Consider the following 11,956-nt stretch of genomic DNA (forward strand, 5'->3'; position numbering starts at 1 on the left):
ACCTGGCACCAGCAATGTCGAACAGAAACAACTTGCTGGAAGAGCAGAGTTGCCCATTACTTCTACTGCTCGTGCCTGAATCCCAGTACAGTAAAAGACCCTGCCTGGAGACACTGTAGCTGCTACAGGGACCCCACAGAGTGCAACCAGTATGCTGGGAGAGCCAGACCAAGACAACAAGACCAAGGCACTCCCCACTCTGAGGTATCTACTCGAGGAGGTAGACAGCCTGGGACACGGTTGAACTACAAGGTTGTGAAATCCCTAGGATGCAAGGACATGTAACAGCACAGGCTCTGTGACAATGTGTCCTACAGCCCACCTGTAGCTACTCCCTTCCCTAAGAAGGTTTCCTCTGGTGAGAGCAGCAGCCAATCCCCAGTAAGATCTATAACCCAGGAACCAGAGGAACTCCCCAAGCATATGCCTGGGTAGCACGTGCTCAGCGTGCCCACACCTGGAAAACACCAGGCTCACACACCATGTGCAGACCAACCTCACCATGCATAGGTGGTCAGTCCAGGGCCACAGTACAAGATTATCTCACCAGATTAAGCCCAGACTAATTGGCCCCAGATAGGAAAAGGCACTACAGTCTTACTTAGTGCATGAACAAAGCTTAAAATGGGCAGCAAGAGAGGCAAGAAGCTGACAAAGAACTGAACTTCCTGCACTCAGCTATAGAGGAATCCTTGAATCCTTCTAGGACATGAACTTACTGTACAGTAACCTGCAGTGACAAATGCAAACATGTAGAGGGGCTTCCTAAAGTTTAAGAAAGCACTATGACAACATGGGAAGCAGAGTACAGAGAGAAGGAAAAAAAAAAGAGAAAGAGACATGAATAACATGTCAATGCTTAATTATGAATGGCTCTACGGGATTTATAAGTATTTGAGGAATAAAATAGAACAGGAAAATAATTTATGCTTAATATCACACAATAGATACTAGATATGTAAAAGGATAATTTTTACATAGCACGTATTTCATTAGGTGTCTGAGCCAGACTCAGTAGCTCACTAAGCTGTCAGCTCTTGCTTCGGGGCTGGCTTGGGAACTGCCAGCTCAGAGTAAAGACAGACTCTGCTTAGGTCTGTTCACAATCGCTTATTCAGACATGCCTTTCTGCTAACATCCCAAGCATAAAAGTTCAGAAATTAATAAAAATTTAACACACTGAAGTGCTTTGCTGAATCTTGCTCTGAAATGCTATAGGGGGTTTCTGCACTTAACCTTCTATAGATAAACCCCATCTCCTCTACAGAGGGTGGGATCTGTCTGGACAGAAAAAAAAAAAAAAAAAAAAAAAGAACCATAACCGAACAGGTGCCTGCCCCACCTTCCCAATTTTGTTGTTCTCAGTCATTCTGCGTTCCTGAAATTGCTGCATCTACCACAGTAGACTTACTATCTACCTATCTCAAGCCCTCATATCGGGGAAATGCTCCCTCCCCTGCACTGGGTAGATACAACCTAACCCAAGGGTTGGTGTCCACCTACCCCCCTGTTCTTGGGGGGATGGCAGCAGGTTGAGAGAAGAAAGGAAAAACCTCAGTGCTGCAGAAGAAGATATCCACAGGACTTCTTTTACCCCAAGGCACAGATGTAAGAAACAATGTGTTCATGGCAGTCCCAGCAATCTGGGGTGACTTGCACTGAAGGAAAATGCTACTTCTTGCTCTTTCCTTGTCCCTCTACTTACAGACCTCCATTTGACAGCTGATACACTTCCCTGTGATCAGTGAAAATCAGGTAAAAACTGTCAGGACTTGTATTCATATTCCTTCATATTGTTTCTCTCTTTATTATTCAAAAACCCAAGGCAGATTGGCCTAACAATAAAAACAACCTGCTTTCAACTTCTTTTCACTCCATGACTTCTCATCCCACTTCTCATCCTGCAAGCAAGATGAGATTGGGCACAGGCAATGCAGCTCAGCAGGACAGCTAACCATCCGCCAGGCCTGGCGCAAGCTCGCAGCTCCAGCACTGCACCGCCTGGCATCATGCCGAGAGGCACTTCCCAGCTAGCAAATCCAGCACTGGCAGTCCTGCTCGATGCCCCCTTGCACAAAATGCCTGGGGATTTGTACAAGTAGTTCTCAGGTATGTGCAAGCAAGGCTAAACCTGAGCAAACACAACTAATCCATTCTTTTTCTGTGGGCAATATATAAAATCTACCTGCTTCTTATAGGTTCTCAATAGCTAGTCACTTCAACTCACTCATTCTTAAAAGAGACTAAAGGTCTTCAGGTGTAAGCTTCAGTATGTAAAAGTAACTGGAAAGGAAAGCTTATGCATTTATTTCCTATGCTGTATTCATTTTAAACATTGCTAGGTTTTTGAATGAAAAAGGATGGTCTCCATGGTAAATCCTAGCTCCTACAAAAAACACCAAGGCAAAAAAAATCCAGCTACATCTTTTGCTGACCTTTGCCATTCCTGGGTCTCATGATAATTTACAGAAATTCATTTTGCAATTAGGTTTTGAAATAACAGCACCATTTAATAAATTCAGCTGGGTGATTACTTATTTTATGGTGATGATTATTTAACTCAGTATTTAGAACTTAGGAGACTGGATAAACCCAAGATAATTTGCATTTTAGAAAGGTTTATAGCCTCTAGAATTAAACAGTTTAGGAAGATGATTTTTTCATGCCATTTTTAAACACTGTACTTCCTGGACCACACAATGTCATCCAACTACCTCAGCTGAGCATCAGCACATTGACAGGCAGTAGGAAAGAAATTTAACAGAAGAATTTTAATTCCAGATGAATTGTGGGTAAAAAAAATTTATGCTCAGCAAGAATTCCTCAAACTGTAGTGAAACAAAAGCATCTCCATGCTGTTTTTTGCTGGGATAGTTATTATTCTTCATAGTAGCTAGTACAGGACTATGTTTCGAATTTATGCTGGGAACAGCGTTGCTAATATTGTAATGTTTTCTACTGCTGAGCAGTGCTTACGCAGTGTCCAGGTCTTTTCTGCTCCTCACCCCACCCATGAGCAGGCTGGGGGTGCACAAGAAGTTGGGAGGGGACACAGCCAGGACAGCTGACCCCAACTGACCAAAGGGATATCCCAGAACATACGACATCATGCTCAACATATAAATCTGGGGGAAGAAGGAGGGAGGAGGGAACATTCAGGGTTATAGTGCTTCTTCCCAAATAACCATTACATGAGATGCAGCCCTGCTTTCCTGGAGGTGGCTGAACACCTGCCTGCTGATGGGAGGCCGTGAATGAATTCCTTGTTTTGCTTTGTCTGCGCATGCAGCTTTTGCTTTACCTATTAAGCTGTCTTGGTACCAACTCATGAGTCTTTTTACTTTTACCCATCCAATTCTCTTCCCCATCCCTCTGGGAATAAATGGCTGTGTGGCACTTAGTTGCTACCTAGATTTAAACCACAACGATCCCATATAAATCAAACTTTGCTTTTTAACTGACTCTTAAGGAGATTCAGTTTTTCCTCTGCTTTCTAGCTTCTGAGAATTAGAGCTCTGCCTGAAATTTTATTTCCTGCGACAAAAGTCAGTTTTTCATTTTCTGAAATGTATTACAGGTATTAATAAGGTCCTTCTTTTCCCCTCGATTAAACAGATTTTTTTTAAATATGCATATATATACACACACACGAACATACATAGCTTTTCTGCAAATGGTTTCAGGTAGCAGTGTAGTTTCTGATTTTGGCCCTAGGTGGCAGTGATACATCACACCACATTAAAGCAGTGGCTTGCTCAAAATGCCCCGGGAAGGCACAGTGGCTCGTTCCTCCCTGCCTCTTCCTGAGCGATACAGACCATCACAGCTCTGAAGATTGCATCATTTTCCCTGCCGAACACAAGCAAACCAAACTATTGCGTTGCCTCCAACAGAATGACAAATATTGCAGGAGGATTGCTCTTTCCTTTAAAAGCTGTGTTTCCCCAAGGGCAGGAAAGGTTACAGCATCTGGCAGAGCAGTGCGCAGTACCAAGGAGAAGTACTAGAAAGAGGTAATTACGGACAGCGCCAAACCTCTCACATGTACTCCGCCTCCCTACACTTACAGCAATTATTTCTGTTACTTAATGCTTTAAAACTTTTATTTCCCCAACTTCACAGCACTTTACCACTTTAAGTAATCCTCGTTTCATCCAAGTGAAGGAAATAAGTACCATTAGCCTTCCTCCTTTATTTGGAGATGAAGCAAGTTGCCCAAGGTGACACACTGAGTCAGGAGCCACCCAAAGCCAGCATTCCTCACTTCTAGTCCTACCTGCAGGTTTCCTAGACAATCCTGCTCTTATTAAAGATGTTCTGACTTTATTGTGGTAGACTTCAAAGAGCAGGAGCCAGTGCACGCTGTCCCTCCTGGCAGCACTCCCCAAAGAGAGGCAAGCCCATGCCCCTAACGCAGACGGCAGGAGAACACAGCGCTCGTCCAGCTCCTGACAACTGATGCCTGGTGTAAAGGAAAAGGTTTGGCAAAGCAGGGTGGTCTACAGCACTCACACTCTCTCCTGGGCAGCGAGTGGGTTCTTGTTCCCAGTGAGATTTTCCTTCTTTTGCACATGTCAGTAAGAAAATGAGAATGAGTGGGCCAGGGATGCCAGCAGGGAACAGAAGGAATAATGCTAACACCGGTAGGGAATAATTTAAAAAGCAAAGAGGCAAAACTAACATTTGAAATCACTGACAAATCCCTGGAGTTGTCAATATTGAGTATTTTCTGTCACCCTCCTGATGTTCCCCTTTTATTCTGAAATAGCTGTTCCAAGGAGGAGGGCAGTATTTTTTACAGCTGTGCTCCTAGAGCTTAGCATTCAAGATGGGCGTTATCAATGCAGGTCCTAATGCAAGCTGACTAGCCCTAGCAGCGACGCTGCCCTCGGTGCTGGGAGGCAGGGGCTGGTCAGGGTGAGCATCTTATGTGATGGATGCAAGGACTTTGTTGCCAGGAGTGGGCCTGGGGCAGTTCAAGTGTTCAGTACTCCCTCAACATCCACTTTGAAAAAAAACCACAAAGACAGAAGCCACCAGGATGGGGAGAAGGAATCAATTTAGGAACATCAGAAGCTCATTAAGTACCTCCCTGTAAGTCAAAGTCACTTAGTTAATCTCTTTTCTCTTAACATCCCCCTGGAAATCACTGGTGATGACACTAAGAGTTAATCATCAGAAAGCAAGATTTATCTTGGTTTCATCCCATCAAACAGCAGAGTGCTGCAGCAGCTGCAGCTCCCTACATTCCAACAGGATGGTTTTGGTTACCAACAACGCTGCTCTCCCAGTACAATGTCAGTCCTCCCAAGGCACCGCGAGCATCACACACCTCCCCTGGGACATCACACACACACACCCTGTGCACAGATGTGCCTTTCCAAGGCTGCCACATTGCTCTGCACTCAAAGTCCCCAGCACTGCTGGTGGCATCAGCCACTCCACAGGAGAGGTTGTGTCGTCTTGAGTGAAGCAGCCCTGGGGATGCTCCTGGTATGCTCCACACACTACAGCCTTCACACCCCTCTCAGGTGCTCTGCAAACCTTAGATGTCTCCCAGCTGTGAAGCCAAGCACTGCTGATGGATCAGTCACTAGAGGAAAATATGCAGTGTCGATACATCCAGTGTGACACAGACACCACTCAGTACCGTGCACGCTCACTGTGGGTTGCCCCTCTTACCAACACTGCTGTCACTCAGCATTGTTCCACCTCTCATGTTATGAGCCCAAAAAACTCCTATTTCTGCTAATGTTAAACGGGCTTTGAATGTTTTAATATCCACACCAGGAGATGCCAGGGCCTGCCATGGGAGTGGAGGCAACACCCTTGGCAGCACCACTGCAGAAGCACCCTGTACTCCTGAGCACTCAAAGGCTGTCCTGCTCCTGTCATCTGTTTAATGCCACAGCACACTAACCAGTGGAATAAAACAAAAACCAGGGGAAAGATTGGAAAGATGAGACTTCAGACATGATGAAAAGGAAAAGGCAGACAACAACAACAACAAAAAAATCATTTACAGAACAGAAACAAGTACTTTTCTGCATGTACTTGTCAGAGAAACTTTTTTTTCCTGGGATCAGTCTCTTTTCTGCCCTTTGAGTGTCACTAACATTTGTTGTTCCAGTGATCTTTCATCTTCTTAATACTCTAATTTCTGGACTTGAGAGACAATGACAATTTTAAATTTCCAGGCCTTTTTAAAAAAAAAAAAACACATTAAGTTCAGCCAGACAAAGAAACCCACAAATACCTTTTATTTCGTTATTTTGGAGGCTTGACCCCATGCATTTTACAGATATGAGGTTGGCAGTAAAGGCAGTAGATAATTTATCTGTTCATTTCTATTACTCTGGTTCTCCTAGAAAGCATAAGAGAGATCATCCATTTGATAGTTGGTCTTTACAGGGCCAGAAATCTGTGCACTCAGCCACAGCTCAGCTGTTGGAAGGCATGATTATCTAGAAATAAGACAAGCTTGAAGAAAAGGAAAATTGAGGGTAACAGAAGGACAAAAAAAGGCCCATATGAATAGGAAAGGCATGTTTCTGCATCCTGATACAACTCTGCTACCTGAGTTATGTGAAGGGGGGGGTTCACTTTATAGTTCACTACTCAACAGTCAATTAATTTGCTTTGCCATTTTCTTTTAAGATATACGGCTGAATTTCCTCTATTTCCATTCACTATTTCTCCATCAACAGAAGGCCTGAGTCAGAATGATATTTTCTTCACACATTAGCAGTTAATAAACATTTAAAACTGTTCTCAGAGTTTATATACCATAAAAAAAACCACAATACCTTGGAAGAGAACCGACTTATCAATAGCATTTACAAAGAACAAGGCCTTTCTGATTTAAAAAAAAAATGTATTTTAAAAGTGTATAATCTAACCTGAATCTTACTGCTCATGCTATCTATGTACACTGTGCAACTCACTCTGCCATGGACAATGAGAACAGACTGGTCATTTCCTGTTTCACACCACAGACCAAGTGCTTTAGTTTCCCAACCCTTATGCACCACACACTGCTTTTAGGTTTGCACCACAAGCAGTGCACAACCAGTTTCCATTGGAATTTCCTTCTAACGCCCAAGACAAAAGAAAATTCAAACATATTTGACATCTGACCTCAGAGACCTCCAAAGCCTCATTCCCCACAAGTATGACCTCCTTTTAAGAACAGCTTCAGCTTATCAGAAATCCAGATGAGTAAGTGATGACAAATCTACACCAGAGATTTTTTGGAAGAATTAGTAACCAATTCTTGCCAACCAACCATCAATTCCCATGAAGTGCTCAATTGGCTGTGATTATCATTACTTGCAAGGGTGCCATCAAACTGAAACTGAGTCAGTGTTTTAAATATGATTTAAGAGCAGTTCTGGATACTAAAGTGGCTCCCAAGTCCCCACTGCCAAATTGCATGTTATTCTTCACAAAAAGGTGATGTTTCCTCCCTTGCTTCCAAGAGAAAAGGCACCATCCACTCTGGTAACAGACAATACTAACGAACCATACAAAGATAATAATGGGTTACTTCACATATTTGACAGCTTACTGCAGTTTTAAAAGATTTGTGAAGATGAAAACGCATTTCCTTTATCTCAAACTATTTAATTTTAGGTACTTGTAGCAATTATAGCTAACATTTTTCAGACAAAACTGTGGTTCTTTAATTATGGCATCCATTTCAAAGCAACACTCATATTAATCTAGCCAATTTTTCCAGCCCTTAAGTCCATAAGGTTAAGGCTTGACAAGTTCCAGTTTTGTCTGTAACCAAATTAAATCTAAATATTCCTGCACTCCTAAAATGTTAGGGAATGAGGTGACTTCGCCTTGAGGAGACAGCTCCTTTCCTCTCCACACAGCCACCAGGGTAAGAGCTGTTCACCCCAAAGGGGTGCAGGTGATGTGCTAAGCGAGAGCTTTGGAGACCCTGCACTCATCACATTTTAGAGCTGGCTTTCAGGAGGGAGCTGCCACTTGCCAGGATTGTCAGGCTGGACTGCTGCATCCCTGCCTCCTCCTCTACCACTGCTCCCTCCCCTGCCCGGGCACTTTGCTCACTCATCTGGCTGAAATATAACTGTGAAAAAAGAAGTAATTAATGTTCAGCCAGATCAGCCCCCTGAGGTCTCACCACCACCTTGGTAGCTCCCTAAGGAGCAAACACAGGACCAAGGATGGAAAGAAAGGAGAGACTGTGAACTTTACAACTGGTGTAAGCCATTACAGTACCACACCATCCAGTTACAATCGGACAGTTTTTTTGACAGTAAAATGAAGCTGTGAATCCAATGTGGTTGCCAGGAATTTAATGCATCAACCAGCGGTCACTTGGCCATCACAGTCAGCAAAGAGGCCAAGGGCACCACTTCGAGGACATCCAAAGACACATCAGAAAAAGGACCTCCCTGCAACATCACAGGACACTGCTGGCACTGCCAGCTTGGGGGGTATATCTCAAGGTCAGAGACACCCTGCAGTTAACCCTCACAAGGGAACAGTGCATCCCACTCAGCAAACTCCTGGCTCACAAGGCAAGTTAAGTGCCCATTTACTGATAGGTTGACTAGGGACAGCCTTTAAAAGTCTTGACTGAGATTTGGTCTTAAGCCTTTAGCTCTGTAACAACACATCTTAACCACTCTGGGTCCTTAGAAGCATCATTTTCCTAATACTTTCTTGCTGGTTTAATGAAACAAACACTCTATTTTCCTCAGCCGTTACTGGACCAGTGTTTTGGATGCAGCAAACAGTTATTGCAGCTTCACAAAACACTAACACTGATAAAGCCCCAGGATGTTAGTAAATATATGGAAAGTCACAACACCATGTATTTCAGATCTTAGTACCCAGTGATCTCCATTCATTTCCTCTCCACTATCCTTCAGTTACAGCAACAAACAGAATGTCACATCTGAACCTCCAAACACAAAATTAAATACGCTACATGAAACACAGCAAGGTCTGAAAATAATCAAAGACAGTATACCATAAATTTATATTCCATTTTTTGTCTACTGACAAATACAACCTCAGCAAAAGAACTAACTATAGGACTAAAAGTGACATCAGAAGTTTTTCCAGCAGTTGTCTGTACTCCTCGGGAGGCTTTGCTGCAGACCGGTATGGCACAAGGAGAAGGAATGTGGTGCAAGGGGCTCATACTCACCGTCTGCAAAGTTTCCTCCTGTCTTCTGCTTTGGCTCTGTCGGTTGATAAAGGAGCGTGTCGAGAGTTTGTAATGGTTCAACAAGCAGATGATCACTACCACCATAACAGTTATAACCACAATTATAATGATGATTTGAACAAACTCCAGTTCAGCTAAAACAAAGAAAAAAACAGAGAGGAAAATACGTCAATCACACACAGAATGTTACCCATCAAAGCAATAACCTCAAAACTCCTCAGCATTTCAAGATTGATCTGGAGCAAGATGCTCACTGCTGTCCATTTCACAAAGTCTTGCAAAGAAAAATGCATTCCAAAAGTAGGGAAATTAGTCATTTTTGGGCATTGGTAATCAAATGGCATATTCACCTGGCTGCAGGTCAAAGCTAAGAAACTTTTTCGTGATCCTTTTCTACAACCTTCACAGGTAGTAAGTTCTTCACCATAAACACCACAGACGATAGAACAATAATTTCACTGGGGGAAAAAAACACTACACACATACCCCAAAACCCACCCTATTTTAATAGCCATCTGCAATGCTAATAGAGTCCAGAGGGCTCCACAGGCTTCAAAGCAGAGACCATGGAGAGAGGAATCTGGACACTATCTAGTAAGCTATCTTTTTTTTTTTTTTTTTTAAATCAGCAAAATCACATGAAAGCTACCTAAATCAAGCGGAAAAACTTTTTTCCTACTAAATCTACACACAATGTCTTTTTCAATTACTTCTCTCCAACTAGAGTAAAATTAACTTTTCTAGGACATTCCCATTCAGGTAAAAATCTAAAAAGAGATCTGGCACTCTAAAACAAGATATGTTCCACTATGGTTAAAAATGAAACCGGGGCCTTGGCTGTTGCAAGAGATACAATTACAATGAACTCCATCAGAGCCCCATCATCTTATCTGAAGTCCTGCCTATACCACAAATATTAAGTATATTTAGAAATGAGTCACTCTTGCACCCTTTTGGCTATACTGGAGCATCAAGGATGAGCAACCTAAGGGGAGAAATTGCCCTTTGGAGTTACACAGTTGCTGATATTTCTATGGAAACTGCATTGCTCACAGGGGATGCTCTCATCTTGAAAGACAACTCCAGTTCACGGGAGGAGGTCTTTGGTTGCTAGGCTGGTAGAAAAAGCAAAGCAGCAGTGTGAGTTGCTCAGTTTCAATACTTTCCAAAAATGGCACTACTTCTGGGCACCAAAACATGAATTTTGGGGAACCGATATTAAATTTCCATTTAAAAAGCCAGTGAGGAAAGATAGATAACAAAACATAAAAACAAAAGGACAAAGCAAACAGAGAAGCTGTTTTCCCCTCTCTCTTATCTCTTCCATTTGTAGCCATCCTCAGCCTTCTGTGTAACAGCAGTACGCTTACGCAAACACAGCTCGACTCTGAAGCTGAGCTAGAAAAATGCTGTTCACACGTAAAATCTAAAACCTGTGGTGGAACTAAAGAAAACCCAAGGCTTGTTCACTATTCTAAGATCTCTTCCAAGCAAAATTTCAGGCTACAAGAGCTCTAAGTCCAGTGGAGGCTGGTGCTGAGGTCCAGCTGCTTGTCACAAGTTTTCAGTGGGCACAGGCATACCACCATCTAAGTGCTGAGGTTCTGTGACCATCTCAGTAGGAGTAATTAAATCTATTTGAGGCTAAAGAGAGAGTAAAGGGCAGCAATACATCTATCATTTAATTTCTCTTTGCTGTTAAGTACCATCCACTCATCATTAAGACCACCAAAAAATTTGATTAGTCAGTGCTTTCCTCTGCTTTTGCTGTCAATCCCACATGCAGTGCAGCAATCTCTTGGGTTTTTTCCTCAAGTCATTGAAAGCTAACAATGTCAGCACCAAAAGATCAAAAAGAAGGAAGCATAGAACTAATTAAAAAACAAACCCACCAAAACCGTATTTAAGAAAAAAGTAAGTTTTTCTTGGCTCAGAAGCACAGTATACAGACTTGAAACAGTTGACAAGTGCTGCAATTCACATTCTGCAGCTCCTGAGGACTAAAAGGTTTCTCTACCCAAAAGATTTTTTTTTGGGTCCCTGTAATACTTTAGACTGGAAATTGAGAGACTGTTGCTAAAGGGCAACATGCAAAACAAGCAATGTTGATTTAGGCTTTCCTAGAATGCAAAGATCACTGGAATGACATGTTACTTCTCTATCTGCCAAGGGCAGAGTCTTCTAAATTTATCAAGGCCCCAGCATTTCAGTGGCAGGGGATGGAACCTCTCCTTTAGAAATAAATTACTGGGCCTGTGAGCATTTACCTTGGGGGGGAGGAAATCATTTGGAAATGTTTGACTAAAACATGGTCATACAACCATACAGTAAAGGAAATCAAAGGCACAGCACAAGGTGTGAGCACACAAGATTTTCCAAGTCCAGCTTTACATCACAAACACTAAAATGCACAAAACACCTGATGTGCAAGAGGATTTCCTCACTGGGAAGTGGAGGGAAGGGAAAGAGGAAGGCAATTTTTAATCTCTTCCTCCTCCTGACTGCCTACCCTGCTACTCATTAGATTATTAACAGGAAAAAGCAAAGAGGGAAGAGCAGCAGCAGCCACCTCTCTTTACCGGTGCCGCTCAAGGCAATGGAAACACTTTCCGGCGGCTGCCGATGGGCACCGGGTGACTCCGGCCCCCACGTCGCCTCCTGCCCCGGGTGTGACAGGCTGCCACCTGCCAGGCGGACATCTCCTCCTGCCCACTCTTCCTCTAAGTTAACTGGGAAAGGGACCGGGGG

General features: G+C 43.1%; 1 protein-coding gene across 3 annotated transcripts in view; it reads right to left on the reverse strand.

The window, feature by feature from the left end:
* The window catches only part of LDLRAD4 (low density lipoprotein receptor class A domain containing 4), a 250,812-nt gene that overhangs the window by 13,548 nt on the left and 225,308 nt on the right, over window positions 1-11,956 (reverse strand). For all 3 annotated transcript variants that reach the window (XR_003397711.1, XM_026841761.1, XM_026841763.1), the window contains one exon: window positions 9,188-9,342. Coding sequence is in view for 2 of the 3 variants with exons in the window: in XM_026841761.1 (XP_026697562.1) it covers window positions 9,188-9,342 (155 nt within the window). In the remaining variant the exon portion in view is untranslated. The remainder of the gene's footprint in view (window positions 1-9,187; window positions 9,343-11,956) is intronic.

Source organism: Athene cunicularia, assembly GCF_003259725.1.
Source record: "Athene cunicularia isolate RWA chromosome 2 unlocalized genomic scaffold, athCun1 chr2_part1, whole genome shotgun sequence".
Lineage (NCBI taxonomy): Eukaryota > Metazoa > Chordata > Aves > Strigiformes > Strigidae > Athene > Athene cunicularia.